Consider the following 22,956-nt stretch of genomic DNA (forward strand, 5'->3'; position numbering starts at 1 on the left):
CAATGGAAGCAATCAGGACTATATTCCTATGTTTCTACATTCTCTATATTCCTATGGACTATATTCCTATGTTTCTACATTCTTACAAATTCCTGAATATTTTTCTAATGTCATTTTGAGCCAATCACTAAGACGGACTAAGACGGTGTGTTGCTGCTTTATTTCCAAGTCAAGAAAAGGAGGAGGACTCCCACTAAAAAATAAAGCTTAAAAATAATTATGTTGCACTGCCGATCGCTCTGGGCGCTCACGAGCAAGGCACTGGGCTTCAGTTTAAAGCCTGGTTTTACTGGAAGGCAGCCAGGTGTGAGTGTGCAATGAATAAAAGAACAGAATAAATAACTGTTAAAAATGCAACAGTTAAAACGATCACAGCTGTAAATAAGTGACATTTGTTGTCATTCACAATCACATCTTCCTTTCACCTCTGTTTAATCCTCAATCCTATCGCGGATTAGCACTTTGCAGACATGGGCAGAAAGAGGATGGCCTTCTGACCCGGTCCAGTGCTGTGTCCAGATTTGTACTGGCCGGTTCGCTTCAGCGCCACATACATGTTTGGGTACTTCCTGGAGCGATAGGTGTTGTAGTTGTTGCTCTCAAGCCGCTCCAGGAAGTGGCATTCGTCAGTTGCTCGCCTCTAAAGTGAAACACACAAATAAATGGTAAGAGTTGTGGTTTAGTTTGTGAAGACGTGCTATGATAAAACAGTCAAAAGGGAAACTACTAGGGCTGTCAGGGGGCTGTGAAATTATGAATATTACACATTTTAACACTTGGACAGAATTACCCACACTATAGATCCATTAATTCCTCAGTGCAGATATTTGAGTTGCTCTAATACACAGTGGATACACACGTCATCAACACACACCGCTGGAAAGATTTATCATTTCACTGAAGCACCTCAAGCTTAAAATAACAGCTTAACGCCTAAACAATGTCAAGAAATGACTAAAATTCACCAACACAATAAAGCCAAATTTGAAGTTTGACATTTTTCCATATTAATAATTCCATTGTTTGGACTAGTCACAAATAAAACATGTGAAACACACAATTACCTCATATCATTGATCTTCCTGTTGCAGGAAACGACACAAAATATATTCTTGTCATATGTGTCAATCGTGATTAATCGTAATGAATCCAGTCTCGTTTCAATTAATTAGATTAAGATAAGATACAACTTGAGCGTTTGACAGCCCTAGAAGTTAAAACGACGAAAGACATTATACTGTATCAGTCAGTGGAGTTTACCACAGTCAGACACTAAACAGAAAGACAAATAAATACCATGACAAAAATCAATTTTATAAGTTTTATAAAAGGAAGACAAAAACAATTGAACAATTTCAGACATTAGAAATTCAATATCAAAATATTATATTTTCCACATCTTGTCAAAAGGAGACACAGTCTCCTTCCTGAATATTGTCCTTTGTAGAAAATATAAATTACACACTGCCTGACTAAAGTCTCGTTGTCTCACTGGGCGGTACCTGCCTGCCTTCTTTCCAACAGAAGGCTGTTGTTTTAGTCTGTATTTACCAGTACTCCTTAAACACTATGAGGCCATTAGTCAGGTGACATTTAATTTAATGTGTCACAAACCTCTCAGGACGACCTGGCTTTGTTTATGTTTCAGTAACAGCAGCCGTCAGGAAACATCAATCCTACCTCAGTGTTTCGAAACCTTTTTAATTGTATTTCAGTTTTAGAAGTAATCGATCAAAATATTTATGACTGCATGTATTGTTGAAGTTAAAGAGTGTGTTTCCGAAAAAATAAACTATGAACTCTAATAACATGTCACTCTTTTCTAATGGAAAACTGAAGGTATTTGGTCTAAAAACAATGACACAACCCTGTGTTTGGGTTCTTTCTATTTTGTTTTGTTTTTTTTCTGCAAAATCTTTTTAGATTTTTTTTTAAACTAGCTGTGATTAGCCTGTTGCTATCAAGTACCCTATAGGAGCATCTCAGCTCCTATTCTAAATGTATGACCTGTTTTTGTTGTTTACTGGGGAGCGGCTTCAGTTTTACCACCAGTGAAAGTGAAACTCGGTGACTCTCTGTGTCGTGTTAGATTTAAGGAAATGCTTTGGCCAAATTACACAAACTATTAACAAGTCTGCACGACCGCTGAGCCACGAGTCAAACCGTGAAGCAACAACACTGTGGCTTAAGAGCAGCAGTGAACAGCTGGTGTTTGTCATCGTATAAAAATCAATTTTCTTTGACAATAACCGTGTGTAAAACCCACTAAGTTTATATAAAAACTGTACGACAACATGCTGAGGGCAACAAGCCAGTTTGTGTATTTGACTGAAGCATAGCTTCCATAAAGTAATTTCATTTCAGTAGTTTTTCTCTCACATTTTATGCTTTTCCCGATTCGATCCCTTACACTGACAGTCTAAGACATGTTTGAAGGGCTGCGGAAGGAGCTGGAAACATTGTCACAATATGGTGCCGAATACAGCCTGGACAAATTATCTGGGTTTCTCATCACCACTGTAAAAGCCATGGGCCATTTGGAGTCTTTAATTAACCTAAACCGACCCCCGGAGTACACACAAAACTCCACACATATGGGAAGAATATGGGAAATTTACATCAAAGGGGAAACAAGGTCAAACTAGGACTCAAGACAAGAACATTCTTCTCTACTGTCATACCATGCTGCTCACAGTAACACCTTTATGTGGGTCAACCTAACTTTTTAAGTAAACCCACATTTTAAATAGTGATTACCAATTCAAACTGTATCCTGAGTAAGGATTTCATGTCAGGTCATCAGTTTTACTGTCGAAAGGCGAGACTTTGTGACACAACACACTGTCAACTGGAAGTAACCAGGGCTACGAAGTATTACAATCACAGTAAAAGTCGCTCACCACTCCAAACAGTCGCCCGTCCCTGTTCATCGCCAGATAACGGTTAGCACAAACGCCTTTGATGACCACCTCCCCCACTGCAGTCGCCTGGAGTTGAAGTTTTACTAAAAGAAACAAAAAAACAGAACACAAGCAGGCATAAGACTATTGGAAATTTGAAACATATATATAGTTTTGTGGTTATTTACACTATCTATTTTTAATTGAAAAAAAATTACAAGGAGCATCTTTGTAAAAGTCAACATTTATCTTTAACAATCACTGCAACCAATCTCATCAAAACATGAGATTGTCTGTATAAAATGTGATGTTTTTGACCACCAGGGGGCATGACATCATTTACAAATACGTACCTGCTGCAGTTTGATCAGCGTGAAAGGGTTTAGATCCCTGAGTAGTAACATGAAATGGTGAGATCTAATTGCTGGAAACTGTCACGTCAACATTGAGCATATAATATTAAGGGAAAATGTTAATTAGAAGAAGAAATAGCAAACATAACTTTGAGATGGTGCTAACATTTGATAGTTTGTTAAAAAAAAACCCCACCTGGATCCATGTTGGTGAATACCAGTGTGAAAGCAGTGTCTCAAGTTTTCTTGGGTTTTCTCCAATTCACAGAGTGAATCTGAGGTCAAGAAACTGTTGCATGCATATTCGTTTGGAAAACTGTCCAGAACTTTCCTTTTCCTCCTGTCAACTGACAGCTGAAATGAGGTCTGCTTTTCCTGGATGACAAGTGAACATTTTAAATTCTACCAGATAAACCTCAGTCACTGACCAACTGTCTCTCAGTACCTTTCTTTAATGAATGTGTCTAATTACCTAATCACCACGGTTACTGTATATCACATCAACCTACATACTGTGACATCATACAGACACAGCTGCGTGAGCCCACACTGTCTGTTGACCTTCTCCTCACAGATGTATTTAGAGCTTCTCCATCTTTGTTTATTTGTCAATTTGCAGTTGTGTACCATCACTGAATACAATCAGGCTCCTCCATTAGGTACGTTCAGAGAAATAATTCAAATGAAGTTGTTGGGTAAAAACACATCTGTCGTCGATTAGTCGTACAGCACTGATGATTCAGATGACAGATGAAGGGGGTGTTCTTTAAAACAATATTTAAAAGAATTAGTCGTGGTTGGTGGAGATCAAATGTTTCTAGCGCTCAGTGGCAGGTACTGCTGCTGCTTTAACAAAGGGCCATTGATGGAGAGCAATTCAGGTCACAGTGAAGATATTTTAGTCAAAGGGCCAAATAATTAATACCTGTTAGTGTCTAATGACTCACTGGGACGGATGTGGCCCCAGCTCAAAGTCCTACCCAGAACGTATGTGGTTCAATCGATGAGGCTACATTCACACTGCAGGCAAAAGTGACCAAACTTTTTTACCCATGCTTAACGTGACCCATATTGTGTATGTATTTTTAAATATAGTGTGAACTCTGCAAATCCTTTTTTATATGCAAGTCACTGACGCGAGATGGCTACTCAATGCTGCGCCAGTGCAGGGCACCAAAATGGCCCCCCTGTACGCGAGGTGGCAACAGGATGTGGATGCGTTTCATCAGGAAGTGCACCCATCGTGGAGCCCTTACCAAATGACCATCCTCAAGCTATTATCAATAGAGAAGCTGCTTCTATCATTCAGCATTCCTTATTGAAACCATGATGCAGTGGTGAAGTGGTGAGTCTTCGGGTTTGATACCACGCTGTCAACCAAATCCCAGGTTGGGCTGAATAAGAAAGGGCATCCAGGGTAAAAAAAAAACTAATAAATAATAAAAAATAAAAAATATATATATATGATCTCTGGCAACCCCTGATAACAGAACATGCCCAAAGTGATTCTTCTCCAATGACATCATGAGGAGGATGGGACATTCATTGGATAAAAGTTTTTGCGTCATCTCAAAAAAGCCAGGAAATAGTCAGTGTTTGAATCACTTTGAAAGTCTCTTCTCTTCTCCTTACGTGGCAGATCTTACACATCTGTCCGTGGAATGCACCTGCTGAGATTACATGGTGTGGTGAAATATTCAAGCGTTTTCCTGGGAATCAAACCCACCTTCCTGTTCCCACTCCTCTCCTCCCACTAACTGATGTAACGTAGGTCACATACCCTGTGTGCTCAGTGATCCAGTGGAGCACTGAGGTATCACAGTCGTCCAGGCCGAGCCAGGACACACAGAGCTCGACTCAAATATCTGTCAGGTTTCATTGAATGATTAAAGAGAAAATAAATTCACTGCAATAAAGATCATTCATATTAAGACCAATAATTAAGGGATCCTGAGGTCTGGGAGTTTGACTCTGTGTCGTGCTTGTCCTGCGTGACGTGCTGTGATGGCAGTGACTCAGCACGGTGATCAATGTTTACTCAAAACACCACTGACACATTTCATCAAAGTTCCCACTGATTGAGAAAATTTGAGGCGAATGTCCCGAGTTATTATTCTTTCCAGAAGCACAACCCACCCACATTTTCAGTAAGCTGGAAAAGTTCACTTCTTTCCCCCATAATTTTCTTTTTGCTTCTTTCCTGCCTCCTTGTTGCATATTATAAAGAAGCATTGTGTGGTTGTACAACATGAGAAAGAGAGAGACCTGGAATCACTTACTGTGGGGGTCGCTCTTCTCCCGGATTCCATCCACTCCGCCGTCAGACTTTATCCTCAGAAAGTAACCTCCGTTTTTGCAGTACAGCCTTTTGGGTTCCTTAAAGGTTCCACCGGGGAACGCACTAGAACTACCGTCTTCAGGTGTAGAAGGAAGTGTTGTGATTTCTCCTGTAGCCATCTCCTCCACTTTTCCAGCGGACTCCTTTGACTCCTTCAGCAGTGTAGGAGCCCCACCGTGGCCTCCTACCTCCCACTAATCGCTGCCTATACCCTCCTCCCACTTCTCCTTCACAGGACTTCACAAAAACTGATTCTACTTAACCCCAGGGGTCAGTTTGTTTGAACACCCCCCACCCCTCTCAGGGCAAGTGCCCTTTAAGTCCGGGGAATGTGAAGCAGAAGATCTCCTCGTGGAGAACAGCAAACACCTATAAAAGTTGCTGATCTGCTGCTGATAGAGCAGACGGCTGCTTCCCCAGTGGACTCTGAGCACGCTGGTGGAGGGGATGCATGTGGCGCCCCCCTGTTCTTCCACTCTTCTTGAAATGAAGCATTAGGAGCAGGGCAGCTGGCTTAGATCTGTGTGGAAGGCTTTCCCTTCTGGGCCTCAGTCCGCATGCGCCCTGGGAGCACCAACACAGACGCACACGTTACGCCCACTATTTCTCCCTGCTGTAACCCACCAACCGGGAGAAAGGGAGAGGGGAGAGGAGGGCAACAGGAGCAGCGGTAACCATGTGAAGACAGCCAGTGTTTTCATTCATTTCGTTTGTTGAAGCACAAGTGAGGGACAGAGAGAGGAGTCCAACGTCTCTGTGATTCATTGGGTGCTATTCATAGGTTCAAACTGACACGACCAATGTGGAGCTGAGCTGCTAGCAGACACCAAGTGACAGCATGATGAAGTGGTTTTAATAATGTTTCCCAACCAGGCTGTGCTTTTGTCAGAATGAGGCAAATGTTACCTCATCTGAGAGCTGTGCTGGATCTGTAGAATACTCAGTAAAGCTCAGTAAAACCTTTGACATGCAGCCATGGCAGTGGAGTGACTAAAGCCTCAGACACCAGTAGTAATAAAAACCGAGTGAAAAGCGCTGAATTCAGATTGTTCTGGACATCAGCAGGAGACCCTGTCATCACAGACTGTGTCAAAACACAAATTTACTGAAGTACAAGACATTTGCGTGGGAGGTTTACTATATTCCATCACGAAACATATTCATACTAAAAGTACAGTAAAAGTTGACGAAAATTGTTGAATTGTTTTTTGGCACATACGGCATTTATGACAAAGTGACTGAATGGTAATGGAAGCTAACGTTTACGTAAGTTCATCTAACTACGGGCAGGGACATCTGAATGTAATTCTAACTGTTTTGTTAGGAAATCACTGATAATGATTCATTTTATAAAGTACGTCTGAGATGATCACATCCAGTATTCACAAGTATTTACATGAATCATACGATTTTACGCAAACTTTACTAATTCCATTTTAGCCATTTTTTTTTCTTTTTTCAGCTATCAGTGATTAAAGAGAACAGCCTGTGGACTAAATACGGATCATGAGTTGAGGCATTTTTAATCAGTCTGAAAGAGACGTGCCACATTCTACAGCAGTGTCATGAATTGCATGATTAGAATTGTGGGTCTGAGAGCGTTTACTGTTCCATGAGCTTCAGTAGTTTTGAGTTTGTGTTCTTGTCTGGTGAAAAGGACATGTTTTATGTTTCTGTTTATGAACATTTACCAACAGTAGGTTTTTGTATTTATTAATCGTTTCAAGTATGATATATATATATATATATATGTGTGTGTGTGTGTGTGTGTGTGTGTGTGTGTGTTTCACAGTAATAGTGAAATTTTTTTAGGTTTAAATATACATGTATTATATATTTTATATGTATAGTCAACTACATCAAGTGTTGTTGACCATAAAGGTCACTACCATACAAACTTTGATATTATTTTGTCTAGAAAACAACTCAAAACTTGTTATGTAGATGAAAGATGCTGATGCTATCCACAACATCTTAAAAATGATTTTAAAAAATGCATTTGTTAATGTGAGTTATGATATCAATCTGTCTGCATTCAGACAGTGAGTTTAACTTGAAATGGAATAAAAAGAATAGAAGAATAGAATACAACTCTATTTTTTCCCAGGGTCCAATTCAATATTTAAGTGACTCAGGCTGACTGGTTAGTATTGGCCGTCCAATCAGAAGGTTTAGGATTGAAACAGGCAGCAAGCAGGATATTCATAAAACCACTTAATCCCAGTTTACCTACAGTATTAGAGACCAGTCAGTGTCAATTCCCGTTTGGTTTGCTTGATGACATGCATTTATCCTACATTTTCTATGCAGATATGTATGTTATATTCTTGATATACTTCTTTACAAATGAATCATTTATTAAGACGAAATGTCAAAATCATTGTATAAATACAGAATCTGGTCAACGGCCCAGCTAGAGCTAAATTCAAGGTGATCTTGGAGGCTACATATGAGCAGGTGATACTAGCACATGTGGATAGCAGATAATGATTTATGGCTCGTCAGTGCTTTCGTGCTATAAATACACTCCTGTTATACATTTGCTGTTGAAGCTGAGACGCTGCTGACTTTATTTTTACACCTGATTCAAAAAGGCTTCTCGTGAAGAGGCGCTAACAACATTTTTGAAATAGACTTGTGTATCATCAGCCAAGGGTTTCCTGAACGTTTTTCTGCTGCATCCACATTTTGTGGATTAACCCCCACATACGTACACAGCCTCCCATGTTTATACAGTCACAGCTATTGCCTCATAACTCCACTGACTACTACTACTTCTGCACTTTACTACTTCTGAATTTATACTCTCACTGAAGAAAGGAAATAAAGTTACTAATCAGGAAATTTTCCTCACAAAACACAATAAAAAAAATAAACAAACGCTCTCCACTTTTGGACTAAAATAAACAAACGCTCTCCACTTTTGGAACCATTTGCCTTCAGCTTGCATTGACATGAACTCTGACTGAACTCTTAGATGCATCACCAACTGTCCAAATTTCCTCCCTAACCTTGTGTTTATGTTATAGCATACTCCACCCTTTTACTGCTTCAGCGTTAATGACTGATGTGTGAGTCAAGACCCTTGTGGCACTGTGGGTAAATTCTGCGTGATACGCAACTAATTTTTATAATTAAACATGAAACTGCGCTTGTGATGTAGAAGGAAATGGAAGATCTCACCTTCACACCTCAGAAACACAACATAAAGTGAAGGGAAAAAATGTGTGAATAGAGCTGTGTATTCTCTGACATGGCTTTTTCTGCATTTGGAAGTAGTATACATTTCACTTGATTAGAATTAGAGATTAGATGCAAGCTCAAAGTTCGCTATGTGATCATTTATATCTTTTTTAACCCAAAAGCAACAACAGTATAGTAAGTTCCAACTTCCTAACCTGAGTTCAGCATCAACTTGTTCCCATTGTGGATGTTTTCTTTTCTCACTCCTTCGGTGACAACAGCTCATAAAACCACCACGGTTGGCATGAACATCAGCGTTGAACAGTTCAGGCTGTGGACACATAACAAAGCAGAGACAGATATTGTCAGGAAGTTCACCAAATTCCTTCTGTACCCCAAGAGACGGAAATTATACTGTAGTTTTGGACATGCAGTGTTTATTTCCCCAGGCTGAGGTGAGGAAGAAGGAAAAAAAACATTTACCTAAGACAGACATTTTTTAACCAGTGTGAAGTAAGTCTAGTACAGTTAATCATGAAACGAAATAGAATTTAAAGACAATTTTACCAAGTTTAGTTAAAATACAACAAAGGTTAGACAAGAAATTTAGAAAAGATAACATAATAATTGTCAGATGATTTTTTAATTTTTTTAATTTGATTGATTACAATGTAGATATTGGGATTAATCATCAATCGATCAACATTACTACAACATTACATGATGATGTAAATTGCCAAAATAGAAAGATATATAACTCCAAGTAGATGTGTTTCACCTGTTTTTATTTTCAACTAATCAAATGATGATCAAATATTAACATGACAATAAAAATATAGAAATTAATATATAGAATACTCATTATTGTTCCTCTTCACAGTGGCTTATAGACATTTCAGATAAGATTTTTTTTAAACTTCTGTGAAGCGGTGATCTTCAATAATCTGTCTACAGTCTCTCACAATCCATTGGATAATTGTGTCAGTCAGCTTGTCAGCTGTAGTCTTACTTACTGCCATGTGCTTTGTGAGATGGTCTGAGATGGTACTTTAAGCCTTTAAAATTGCCTTAAAAATTTCATCTGATAAATTTAATAAATTAACGGAATGTAACATTGATCTTCTTATTTCTAATTAATCCTTTCAAGGTCAATGTTATTGTAATTTCACCAAACAATGCATTGATTCCTGAAAAATAAGTTAGAAAACCAACATAGAAATAAAAGTTCAGTACATGTCCTCATTCTAATTCTCAGTTAGGCATGTTTAAAATACATAAACCCTCGGGAGAGTGTCTGGAAATACCATTATACGGTATTATCATTTGTCACCCCCATGTGGTCATAAAGAAACTTCTGCTCAAAGAAGCCCCATTTTGGTCAGAAAAACACTTTCTTCTCAGTTCCTTTAAAAAAAAAAAAAGATTTCAGTGCGTTTTAAATTTGACCCAATTAATAATATAAAAAACAAACATTTTGTATCAAATTATTATTTTTATGTAGCATTAATGTTATAGAAACATTAGATTTTGATGTCCAACATTTTTTTGGTCCACACTTGTAATGATCTCTGCGTCCGTCTGTAAGACAAGACAAACCAAATCCAAAGCTTTCCTCCAGGCTTCCAGTTTCACACTCAGATTGTCGTAGATTTTCATTTCCTGTGCTCTGTCATAACTTGTGGCTGAGGTAGATGAGCTGTCCTCGGTTACATCGTCCAAGAGAATTTGTGAGAACTTGGCTTTAAAGTCTGAAAGTACAGCACAGTCCTGCAGCTGTTGGTTTACTAGAGTCCTGGCTGTGACTTTAGAAAACTTTCCAGTGTTCACCATTACAGTGGATATGTAATCTATTAAACCCTCTGCCATGAGGGGCAACACTTCCCCTCTGTAAGGGTTTTCTGTTTCTTCTGACTTCTGTCTGGGGTGATGCACTGCCTGCTTTTGAAGTTGATAAATACAGAGCATTTCTGTCACTCCAGCACCAGGAAGAATGGCTTTGTCTTTTAGTGCATGGTGTAAACGATAAGCACAGGCCCAGAACTGATCCTCCAGGAGCTGCAGTTTACCATGGACACAGCTAGTGAGAACCACTGTAGCCAACCCGCTTCTCCCGCTTGTTGAAATGTTCACAGCTGATAACTTCCTCTCAGTTCCGCTAAGGTCTCTCCAAATCGTCACCTTTGCTCCAGTGCCAACACAGTGCTTATTCAACTGCGAGGCGTAAGTGACTGCAACGCCACCTGTCGCGTTAGCTATTGTGTTCAAAAAGGAAGCCTTCACTTTTTCCACTGTGAGAATGCGATGGCTACAACAGCACTGAATCACATTCTTGCTCACATGCCCACTCACTACTATCAGGTTCACTTCCAGGTTTAGCAGAAGTGTCATGACCTTTACCATCCACACCTCCTCACTGGTCGGACCTGACATAGCTGACTGGTCAATCACGCGATGTATCCTTACAGGCCTTATGAAGCCAACATGGCGAAAAGTATGTGACAAATCCCCATTAATAAAAGCCACCTTTAATGGTTTTTCTTTCAAAAGATGGACAACTGCAGTTTGTTCAGCAGACAAGAGAACAATGCAGCCTGAAGAAACACTAGCATGCTCCTCTGGCAAACCTGGTACAACACATGTCATCACTTGGCTAATGTCAAATGAAGAAGAGCTGATGTCCTCATGACTCTTTGATTGCATCTGATGCACTTCCAGAACCAGATTCATTGCATTAATGCAGCCATGTCTTAATCCTTCGGCAATGTGATGAATATTTGGTGGCTTAGGCTGATGAAATTGTTGTGCTAAAGAGAGATTTTCAGACTCAACCCCACAAAAATGTCTGCTGAGCTTAATTTTCCTTTGTCCACTGATGTTTAGAGTTTTGTCACCAACACTTATTGATCCTTTCAGATGGAATGCTTCCCTGGATGGCACCATGATAGCTTTTACAGAAGCCTGCAGACTTTTTGATGGCACCACACCCACATCGTCAGTTGAGATACTAGACTTCCTGCAAACATCTATGCATATCTCAATGCCCTCAGACAAAGCAGAGATTATGTTTGATACAGACATTCCTCTGTGAAGACACTCCAGAGCAGCACGGCTCCATGCCCCTGCCAAAAACAGCAGACATCCTGAGCCTGTGCCAAAGACCCTCTGTTGGGCCTGAACGGTCTCGTACACAAGCTGGCTCACCGCACAGGTCAGTTCTAGGTTTTCAAGGATGCGATGACAGGAGCAAGCAAGAGCAGACTCCCCGCTTGAATCATCTTGAATAAACTTCAACTTTTTTGTAGGCCCAAGAGAAGAATGTGCAATTCCCGCCATTGCAACGAGCTTCTGCAGGCCCACATGCTGACGACAGTTTAGAACTGAACATCCAAGCATCACTGAAGAATCCCCCTAATGATAAAAAAAGAAAAAAAAAACAGTTTTGTTTCTCATTTGCAGAAAATCAATAGCAATAATATAGATTTGGTTTTAGGGAAGTTAAATTTAACAATGTTAACAAGATTAAAAAGCATTGATAATACTGTTGATCTTTGAAAAAAGATTTCTGTTTCACATTAACAGAGCAGGACTGAGTAACACTCAGGAATTACTACTAAGCAGCTTTAATCATATTTATTGTCCATTCGATTTTCAGTTCTGTTAACGTTTTCTTTTTTAAGTACAATAAATGCACTCAAATGTAATTTTGTGAACAGCAAATGCATCGTTTGCAGAGCACAGATGCAGTACCACTTAGCTAACATGCTGTCTTCAGAAAAAATACTTTCTTAAACCATCACTAATGAGTTATGCAGGACTAAAGACTGAATTATATTTAAATTCTGAGGCGTTCCTTTTAAAATAAACGTTGATTAATGTTAATAAAAGCCGTTACCTTCTTTTTTGACGTATAAAAGCTTTCTTTCTGCTCCAACTGCTTCAGCTTTACGATGATGTACTAACTGCGCATGCGCCGAGGCTCTTGGTTGCTGGGAGACAGAGAAACGATTGCAGCGATTGGCGTATCCGGCTACCGACCCTCCTTCGCCATGTTACAATTGGATACTACGGGTACGTCATGCCAGTGTATTCGTTCCTATTGGACAGCTGCCGTGCCTCTAAAGAGACTAAAAAAACTGTCAGTGCTGCTGGATTTGTTTACGTCCAACAAGAAAACTCAACGTTGACGACTATTTTGCGGAAATCTTTCACTAATATGGTAAAATAGTATACAAACTAAATATGTTTTCTAGTGTTTAAATCCGAGGCGTAAGGGAGGAGGCCAATGCCGTTAAGTTATTTTAACTTAAGAGCTTTGTTTGGTCCCACATAGGAGCATGACGACCAGTGTTAGCCTCGCATGCTGCTAACAGTTGACTTAAAACTTTATTGGTGATGTTTTAGTTTGTTGTTATAATTCAAAACACACAATTTTAGTTTAAAATCATACAACAAATACATCGGAAGACACAAATGACACAACGGTTAGAATTGGTAGTGCAAGTAGTTTAAATCCTTTGTTCCTGGAATAAGAGGTTTAAAAAATGATCCTCAATACAAAGGCTTTATGAAATATGGGTTCTTGATTTTATTCTTATTTCATGTTTTGTACTTGTATTAGCAGCAGTAATCAGGAATATTGAACGGCAACATTCGACCTTTATTCTTCATGTTTATGTCCTGTTCCACTATCTTTGTATCTATTTCCTTATTCTTCCTTCCTGGCAGTTCCATCTCTAACATCCATCTATACTGCAGTACATCTACTCAGAACAGTTCATCACAACCAAACTGCCCAAGTTTGATTGCCTCTCAGGTTCAGCTAAATAAAACCCTGTCCATCCTGGTCATGTCAACAACAACAAAACTTACATCTTAACTCTATCACTAAGCTTAGCATCCTGTCTTAAATTTCAGTGTCACTGTTTCCAACCATACATCACAGGAGGTCTCACTACTCTTTGCATCTTCTCCCTAAATATTAATCTGTAACTGACCTGCTCTTTTTCAGGCGTCAGGTTATCGCAAACAAACTCCTGCAGCTAATCCGAGGAAAAAGATTCCTCCAAACATAGAACTGACAGAGGAGCAAAGACAAGAAATCAAGGAGGCGTTTGATCTGTTTGACACCGATGGCACTGGGACAATAGACGTGAAGGAGCTGAAGGTTTGTTCTTGTTTTCCTGCATCACATTAAGCAATTATAACATACCAAAGAAATCATACTGGTCATTCATTCACGTCACAGGTTGCCATGAGAGCCCTTGGGTTTGAGCCAAAGAAAGAAGAAATTAAGAAAATGATTGCAGACATTGATAAGGAAGGTTCTGGAACGATTGACTTCAGCGACTTTCTCAGTATGATGGCACTGAAAATGGTGAGTGAACCTGAAAACCTTTTGGAAGTGAAACAAGAGTAAGTAAGAATGCTTGTCTAACACAGTACTTGGCCTTATTACTTATTACTGTTACGAGTCCCTTTTTTGGTTGTTAATTCTTAAGTTGTCCTAGTGTTTATTTGTTCAAAGTTTTGGAATTTTAAATGATAGATTATATATTTTTTGACCTTCTGCAGCCTCAACTATAGGCTCGGGACATAAGATGGATGACAGCCTAGCCACTGCTGAAGAACCAGAATCCTTATAATATTAAAACTTTAAATCAGCAAATAAGCTGCAGTACTATTTCAAACTTATGAAGCTTTTGTTCCTTTGTCTAGTTTTTTTCCCCCTACCTGGTGAACATGGATATTTATTGACTCCTAACACACAACATCTCAACCTTGAGATTTCAGATCAAACAATGTCATTTTGGTTTGTCCTGTTTTTTGCTGCATTGTCTTGGCTGACTGTTAACAGAGTGAAAAAGACTCCAAAGAAGAAATTATGAAGGCGTTCCGTCTGTTTGATGATGACTGCACTGGGAAAATCTCATTTAAAAACCTAAAGAGAGTGGCCAAAGAGCTGGGCGAAAACCTCACAGATGAGGAGCTACAGGTATTATGTTTAATTGATTTATTTATAGCATTTGTATTGTGCTTATGTTCTTACTTACATCAGATTTCAACACTATATTCCCTTTGAATCTCATTGGACTGTTCGATAGATATGCTTATTTAGTATTTTCTAAAGGGCTGGTTTGTAAGATTTGGAGTTACAATTCAACATACAGTAATTCTGAATTATCATCTGCTGAGGATACAGATGTGTTCATCAAAGAACAAAAAAGATTAGATTAGATTAGATTGAACCGCTTTATGCCACACTGGTAAAAACTGACAAATGATAATGTTGCAGCAACACAAAGGACAGAAAAAAAAATTAATACATGATACTCAGACTGTTCAATTACCCATTCAGCTTTCTCTTATTTGATTTAAGCTGCAAATCCATCCACGATTGTTAACAATTAATGATTAAATTGTATGCAGCTAACTGTTACAGAATCAAGACATTTCAGATCTCAAATACATTTTTCTTCTTCTTTTGAAATGTGTGTGTGGCTCTTTTATTTTATTGAACCTTTATTATGTCCTTGTCAAATCTTATGAACTAACATTTTAATAATTTTACCATCAAACCAAAAGAATTACATGGACACATTCATGTCATGAAGACTTTGCACCTGCCTGGGATCTACTGAATTTTTTTTTAAGTTAGAAATAAAAAAGCCCAATTTAACTTGGAGTCTTCAGCATTGTAGTGTAGAATTATTTTCTAAATATTTTAGTGAAATGTTGACATAACGTTTCTAGACCACCCAGCAACTTTCATAGAATCTGTATGTGTATGTTGAGTCTCTTGCTTACTGTTTTCTTTTCTCTCTCTGTCCTCTCCTCTCGCTCTTCCTTTTTAGGAAATGATTGATGAAGCAGACCAGGATGGAGACGGTGAAGTAAATGAGCAGGAGTTTCTGAGGATTATGAAGAAGACCAATCTTTACTAAAGACTAGCTTTAAGATTTCTTCATGAATCCCTATGTGATTTTTTTTTTTTTACAACTAAATTTTCTACTGCAGCTATTTTTAAAGACTGGATTTGTAAATAAATACATATTTTAATCCAATTTTTACCTTGACAACTTTCTACACTGAAAATTATTATATTTCAGCATTAGTGATTTGTCTAATCTCATTTTAATGACTGTGGCACGTCGTCTCAATCTCAAGTATTAAATTTAAACTTCATGTAGACTCGCAAAACATTTTTCATTTCTCCTCAGAGAAGCTCTCGACTCACAGTTCTTCCAGTTTGTCCTTTATGATTTATCTGTAGAAACGGAAAGTTGAACTTTTTTCATGAAAGGTATTTATGGTAAACTGTTCACTGCAGTGAATTCTTAAAAGCACAACACAGCAGCGACGGTCAGACAGTGATGAAGAGACAGTGAAAGTCAACTCGCAGTCGACTAACCAGAACTTGGATGACAAATGTAAAGCTGAGATGAGTGTCTCTGAAAAAGTCACTCTCACTTCATGCTTCATCGTCTGAAAATGCAGTACACACGCTCACTAACCTACATGTTCTGATCATGTTTGAGGTAAAGACTAAAAAATACCGCTGATGATGATTAACGATAAACTGATGATAAACAGCGGAAGTCTGGTTTTGGCCAAAACATCATACCATGTTTAAAGAGAGAGAGAAAAAAAACAGGATATTGTAGTGACGTGATTTTCCGAACCGCCAGACGGCTGTTGATTATTTTGAGGATGATTGCTACTGATTCTGAAAGTTCTACCTGTCGTCAACAGTGGAAGAACAAACGGAAAATATGAATTAATGCCCCGAGACTGGGAGGTTTTACAAGGGAATTGTTTGTACTGATGCAAATGCAGATTCACCAAATGCCAAATTCAGAACTTTTGATTCAGTGATGCTTAAACACATGCTCCTTGAAGCCATTATATGTTCAACAATTCACATTAAAGCACAAACTAATGTGAAACCATAACATAATTAGGAAACAATGTTGGAAACTTCAGCATTTTTCAACTGTTTAAGCGTCACTTTTTGGCAAAATGAAATTCCAGGATATTTTGATGCTCAATATTTATGATACTTTGTTTTTATTGTTCTGAAACTTGGGGCTGATGTAAATGAGCCAAATCAAAAGGCCAGTCTCTCTAAACTTACTCAGTAGGTAACTTACGTCACTCGCTGTGACTCAAATCCAGCCAAATTCCCCAGAGTTCAAAGCAGACCATGTACAGTTGAGACCCGAAACAAATGCAGCGCTACAGCTTGCTTTGAGTGGACACATGAAATTCTGAAATTGGTATCTTCTGAATTGGACCATTTTGCTCAATTCAGCACATAAAACAACATTTGTGCTGATCAATTGACCTGCTTTATAGTTTGGTTTCATGATTATCACAAATGACAGTATAAAGAAAATTTGGCCAAACAGGAAGAACTTAGTCAAAATGGCTAAAGGTTTGCCAAAACACATAATTTTACATTAGACAAAAGTTGGTTAAAAAAAGATCATTCAAGACTAACCAAGAAATTATTAATATTGGATTTTAATATAGTAAAATCTTGGAAGAATTCTTGAGTAGTAATTTCTAAATGAAATGTGTTACTGTTAAATAACCAGGTAAAAATTTACCTCAAATTTAACTTTTTTTTTCCCAAGAACAGCTTAATTTCAATTGAAATTGAAAAATATTTACCTTTAAAGTTAGCACATAAAACACTGAAAAGTAACTAGAATACTGCTAATCGGCCAAAAAAAAAAGGTAAACAATAGAGTTTAGCTAAACAAAGACTAAAATATAGCAAAAATCCAATGGTGTAACATCGCTATATCTAAAATCTAACAGGAGTTGGACAACACAGTTTGTACTTCTGTCTCTAAATCAGTAGAAAAAGACAGACTTAAAAAAAAATCAATAAAGGTAAACTTAAGTTTTGGTAAGCTGTGTTTACTGCACTGAATTCAGAAAGAATGACTCGGTGACCACAGACAGTGCTGATGAGACAGTCTTGAAAGTCATATGACTAAGTCAGAATTTAATCATATTTAGGTAACATATAGGTTAAATGTAGCATGAACACTGCAGGTATATACTTGCAGTATATACGTATAAGTATATTCATTCTATGAATAAAATTGTTAAAATAGCATTAACTAAACACAGACAAAAATATTGTCAAATAGTAAATGGTTAAACTCTGTGATGTTTAAATGTGTTGGGTTGCGAAAAAGTTAGCAATTTGAATCATTTAAATTTAATTTAACTTTTGTGAAGTGTTGTAAAGCTTTTGCACTTAAAATTATTAACTAGACTCGCTAGCATGTATCAGGCGTTAAGGAATGTGTAGGCGTTTGTTCAAGACTGAACATTTTGTTTATTTAAGAACAGAACTTTCCATTTGGATTTTGGTGCTTGAATAAAGAGGCAGTTTCCGGCTCATTAATACCTCCACGGCCCCTCAGCTGTTATTCCCCTACCGTTGTGGTTAAAGTCTATTCACATCACACTGTCTGCTCAATACTCCCACTGTACCGCTAAACGCTCGCTGTCTTTTCCAATAAAATGATCAATTTCCAAAACAACTTGACGCTGGTAATAAACCTTATGTGCATTATTAACCCTTTAAGGTTCAAAATGTGTCAGCATTTGTGAAGACAACAAGTCATTGCAAGCCCCCTGAATGAGACAAAGTTGAAGACTATTAGCAATCACTGTGCTTTAGAAGAAGCAAGGAGTCACTGCATCACTGGTACGTCTGCTTTCTTCTGTAGTCATAGTCTTAAACATCTTAAAAAGAGTTTTTCTTTTTTTGATGACCAAAGTTTGGACACAACTTGAGGGAGTAGATGTGGAAATGGTCGGAGGACAGTGGACGTATTTGACTGAAACAATAAGAATGCAGGCGCCAGAGAGGAGGGAAAGACTGAAGACCACACAGAAGATGTATGGATGAATGGCGGAGGATAGGTGGGTATAACAGCTGAAGAGCAACAGAGGAGGTTTAGATGAGGCAGACCTTCCACTGAGGAGAGCTTTGACTTCAACCTCCAAAGAGAGATTTTTTTTTTTTAAAATTTAGCTAATAGTGTATCAAAGCGTGTTTTTACAGTCTGACAAACTTGATGTTTGGATTCATATTATGTGAACAATTTTCAAGCTAAGCATTAAGCTTTGTGCTGTGATCTCTTAAAATACTAATGTCAATCTTTGTGTTCACTGCCCTTAGCTAATACTCTAAGTAGTTACACACAGGGTGAACAGCACTGAAGATTATTGGATGACGTGTCATAAACATGTTTTTAAATTCTGAATGTTTGAAGTGCTTTTAACACACTTCCATTAATCCATATTGGCCGAAGGATGTGCGACTATTTTAAATAAAGTGAGCTCAAAGATTGTGGCTCAGCTAATGAATAGATAAGGAATAATGAATAGATATTTCCCTCTGGCTTGTTAAGGCATTTGGGGAATTAGTTTAAAAACATTTGTTTGTTCTCACAGTTTAGACAGATCGTTTTTGTAAATAACATTTTATTTAGACAGGTTAATCATTTATGTAAGTTTCTTCAGATTTCTAAGTAATTTTTGGTTTTGTAAAATATACTGTACAGACATTTCCTTAAAAGAACTACTCAACTCTCACCTTAATTTACATATACTTTAGAGCTTGACACTTTAATAGTTTTAATCTATTAAACAATTGGATTTTATTAAAGTGAAAGAGAAAGTGTAAGAAAGTGTTAGCTAATGGTGACTAAAAATAACGATAGCTACTAAACCGATTATGAAAAATATCAAACCCTACAAATGTAAATATAGTTAAAAATTTGGATTGAATTTATCCAAACTGCCCAGTTGTAACAATTATTAGTGTAAATTATATATGTGTGTATATATATATATATATATATATATATATATTTATACACACATATACATATATACTTTTGTTGCACGATTATGCATTTCTCTATTCAAATATAAACCTAGCCTTTCAACTGCCAATCAACCTTGTCTTTATTTGGAAATATAATATAGGTAACCTAAATCTAATGTTGGTAATCACAGCATCAAACCATGTATTATAAAGAAGCTGTGTCATTCCTGTTGTGGTTCATTCAGGTGAACAGGACCTAAACAGGCGATCCCCCACCCACATGCTCTTTGTTCTCTTCCTGTGCACTTACTGTAACGCCGTGCACTCTCCCTTTCCTCACTCACCTCCTTTTAACTACATACGTGGATCTCACATCATGGAGTTTTCATCAGAATATGGCCCCTGTTAAAACTAACAATACTCCACAGTAGTATTTTTACGTGTGTATGTGCGTATTGTCGGCAATTTTTAACCCTGCACCTACTCTCCATACAAGCCCCGGAAATGAAGCTGTTTACTAATGACAGACCGCAGTGTAGGAAATGACACTACAGCAAGTGAGAGTAGGAAGTGAACCACTTATTAAAGACTTCATGCATTTGCTTAATAGTGACAAAGTTGAAAAAAAAAAAATCTGCATTACATTTACATCATTAATGAAACTGGGGTGAAGGGCCAAAGGTGAAGCCTAACTTTTTAAAATAATTATTTAAAAGTGGGATGTGTGTTCAAAAAATGCATCAGTTTTATCTTATGTCTATTTTTTTAGCGCCCTTCAAAACTGACAAGAAACAAGTACCTGTGTCTTTATTATTACAGTACCAAAATAAAACAACGAACTACGAAGTTAGAGCTCTAGTTCCTTTTGTTGGCATTAAACTAACATGTCAGATTTTAGAGTAGTTTCATTTTTCTCCATTTAAATTCAAATCACTGATTGACGCTCAAAAATACAAAAGCACATTACATACTTTATCATGCAATACAGAAAAAGAAAATCTGAAATTCACAATACCTTTACTTTTTACTTGTATACGTTTACCTTTCATACCTTGTACTGCACTCCGCTGCTGTCAACACTGTGAAATTCCTCATTTTGGGACAAACAAAGGACATTATCTTAATTTGACTATTACTGTTATGTATTTTGTGATATATACATAACAATAACAATAATAGATATGTATTTTGTATGCAGTGTGTTTTGTTTAGGTTTAAGTGTGTTTTTATAGTGGTTTTGTTGGTTTGCCACCACTGTTTTTTTTACCACCAACATAAGATTTTATGAAGCCTTGAGACCATTAGACCAAACTTTGAAATACTTAAAAAGTGCTAAAGTTAGACTTTAGGTATTACAACAGTACTAGCTGCTTGCACTATAATATTGCATAGTATTTATATTTAACAAAAACAATTTTTATAGCTCTTTTTTTAAATTGAACTTTAAACTCAAGGCAGTGACAACTTAAGGCATTTGACTCATTTGACTTTGAGACACCAACCTTTGACCAAAGACAAAAACATAACTAGTTTATTCTGCCCTTTGGTTTATTTACTGATAAGTCTAAATAGAAATAGAAATCCAGAAAATCAAGAAAATCACCCAGAAGCCAAAAAACACAATGCTGACACTGGTGACAAAAGCTCCTCCACACCGTTAGCATTTAGTTGAATATTTTTGGACATGCGTGTGTGTCTGACAAAGTTGGAGCACACACTACCCCCACACACACATACAAAAATACACATCTTACAACAGTACTGCCAAATATTTTCCACTTTTAGGTTACTTTCTTCTTATGAGACTGCCAGCTCATCACGATGAAGATGCTCAGTAAGTCACACACCAGTTGGGCTGGGAGAAGGTTCCTCCATGAGAAGGAAAATTCATCTCAGGTCTACCTGAGGATGTAGCATTTTCCCCTTATCAGGGACTCCTGATAAGACACGGTGAAGCACCTCAGAGATCGACCCAAGCCCCCACCCACCTTTTCCCTTACGCCGTCACTCAGACAGAGAACATGAATGAGGGGTTTTCTCTCTCAGTGTCACTCTCATTTCCTCCCCGCTACTTGTGGAAGACAGATTGGACGTGAGATTGACGTGCGCCTAAACTGACTGACTAAGGGATTAGATAATCTCCTAAGAATAATCAATTTCATTAATAATCAAACGGAAACACAGTAAACATTTTTTTTTTTTTTGCATTCTACATCATGGTCAGTCAGCTGACATGTTAGACAGTGCACACTATCAACGCGTTTGTTGTTGATAAAAAAATATGTTGGTCTGCAGTTTATTTTTTGTTACTGTTATGCACGTGTCAAACTCACAGAGCGTGTCTGTGGGGCCTCTCATTATAAAGTTTATGCTGCTTCAGAGTGTACATTGACCATTGATCATTACAACTAGAACAATGGATTTCACGACGATGACAGATCTATGAACAGAGATCTACTTCAAACTGCAATGGGTCCAATCCACAAAAACTGAGTGTGAATACAGCAGGACTAGAACACTACACTACAAAATCCTGAGGTCCAAAGACAGTCGGACAAAGTTGGGCAAGAGTTACATGTTTATTTTAATGTTTAAGAAAAGGCATCATTACCACAGCACAATTGCAGCAATCTAGGTAAAAATGTGTCAAAAAATACTCGAATTTGAATGATTTTCACTGATCAACATGGCCAAGGAGGCTGCAATAATAACCAGCACCACCAACCATGAGTATTTGGGTAGGAAAAGCAAAAAGCATGGACTTGATAAAAAAAAAAAATCAAGGCCTGTTGTCTTTCATTCAGAGACAACAATACTTTTTCTTTTGTAATTGCAAAGTTAGGTTGTTTTTTTTTTGTTTGTTTTTTACAATTTTACAAAATTGCTTTTCTTTCTTCTACATAAAATGTAGTCGAACAATATTCTTTACATGAAAACACAATGCAAAGGGTGTGAACCAAAACTTTAACTTACTTCTGCTGGGATTTACCAAACAAGTCTCAAATGAAACAGGACTTTTCTCTGTCTTGCCATTGATAAAGGGAAGCGGCACATTTAGAGAATATAATGTTCCCTATAAAAAATACTTGAACTTTCGCACTCTGACCCCAACAAAATGTTTCTATCTTGTCATCTCTTTATTCTTAGCGTCAGTGCGAAATCAAAAGAAGGATAGGTTTTTCTCAGGGCTGGAGGAAGTCTGCCAGTCCACAACAGAGACCGACAGCAACATCAGTTTGTGTAGGTGTAGGAGGCTCTTCAGGTCGTCGATACCACACCCACAAGACTATCTATGACACGCTTGATCTGTGACTCCATGATTCAAAGTGA

At 37.7% G+C, this 22,956-nt stretch overlaps 3 protein-coding genes across 3 annotated transcripts; 1 reads left to right on the forward strand and 2 right to left on the reverse strand.

Moving 5' to 3' along the window:
* Nucleotides 1–70: 70 nt before the first annotated feature.
* fgf2 (fibroblast growth factor 2) lies at nt 71–7,249 on the reverse strand. The gene is made up of 3 exons (XM_008326644.3): nt 5,533–7,249; nt 2,901–3,004; nt 71–640 (listed from the first exon to the last, which is right to left on the reverse strand). Exons 1-3 carry the CDS (start codon nt 5,708–5,710, stop codon nt 455–457), a joined length of 468 nt encoding a protein of 155 aa, XP_008324866.1. The 5' UTR covers nt 5,711–7,249; the 3' UTR covers nt 71–454.
* A 1,869-nt stretch (nt 7,250–9,118) lies between these two features.
* On the reverse strand, nt 9,119–12,813 carry bbs12 (Bardet-Biedl syndrome 12). The gene is made up of 2 exons (XM_008326647.3): nt 12,667–12,813; nt 9,119–12,180 (listed from the first exon to the last, which is right to left on the reverse strand). Exon 2 carries the CDS (start codon nt 12,165–12,167, stop codon nt 10,284–10,286), a length of 1,884 nt encoding a protein of 627 aa, XP_008324869.1. The 5' UTR covers nt 12,168–12,180; nt 12,667–12,813; the 3' UTR covers nt 9,119–10,283.
* Nucleotides 12,814–12,834: 21 nt separating this feature from the next.
* On the forward strand, nt 12,835–15,962 carry cetn4 (centrin 4). The gene is made up of 5 exons (XM_008326646.3): nt 12,835–12,990; nt 13,783–13,938; nt 14,020–14,148; nt 14,629–14,766; nt 15,626–15,962. Exons 1-5 carry the CDS (start codon nt 12,850–12,852, stop codon nt 15,713–15,715), a joined length of 654 nt encoding a protein of 217 aa, XP_008324868.2. The 5' UTR covers nt 12,835–12,849; the 3' UTR covers nt 15,716–15,962.
* Nucleotides 15,963–22,956: the final 6,994 nt, after the last annotated feature.

The sequence above is a fragment of the Cynoglossus semilaevis genome, chromosome 15, assembly GCF_000523025.1.
Source record: "Cynoglossus semilaevis isolate Cse_v1.0 chromosome 15, Cse_v1.0, whole genome shotgun sequence".
Taxonomy (NCBI): Eukaryota; Metazoa; Chordata; class Actinopteri; order Pleuronectiformes; family Cynoglossidae; genus Cynoglossus; species Cynoglossus semilaevis.

Coding starts and splice junctions, on each gene's coding strand:
- cetn4 (XM_008326646.3), top strand. CDS start 12,850: ATGCCAGTGTATTCGTTCCTATTGGACAGCTGCCGTGCCTCTAAAGAG. Junction 13,939..14,019: donor TAGACGTGAAGGAGCTGAAG/GTTTGTTCTTGT, acceptor TTCACGTCACAG/GTTGCCATGAGAGCCCTTGG. Junction 14,149..14,628: donor GTATGATGGCACTGAAAATG/GTGAGTGAACCT, acceptor GACTGTTAACAG/AGTGAAAAAGACTCCAAAGA.
- fgf2 (XM_008326644.3), bottom strand. CDS start 5,710: ATGGCTACAGGAGAAATCACAACACTTCCTTCTACACCTGAAGACGGT. Junction 3,005..5,532: donor GGAGAAGAGCGACCCCCACA/GTAAGTGATTCC, acceptor TGTTTCTTTTAG/TAAAACTTCAACTCCAGGCG. Junction 641..2,900: donor ACGGGCGACTGTTTGGAGTG/GTGAGCGACTTT, acceptor GTTTCACTTTAG/AGGCGAGCAACTGACGAATG.
- bbs12 (XM_008326647.3), bottom strand. CDS start 12,167: ATGCTTGGATGTTCAGTTCTAAACTGTCGTCAGCATGTGGGCCTGCAG.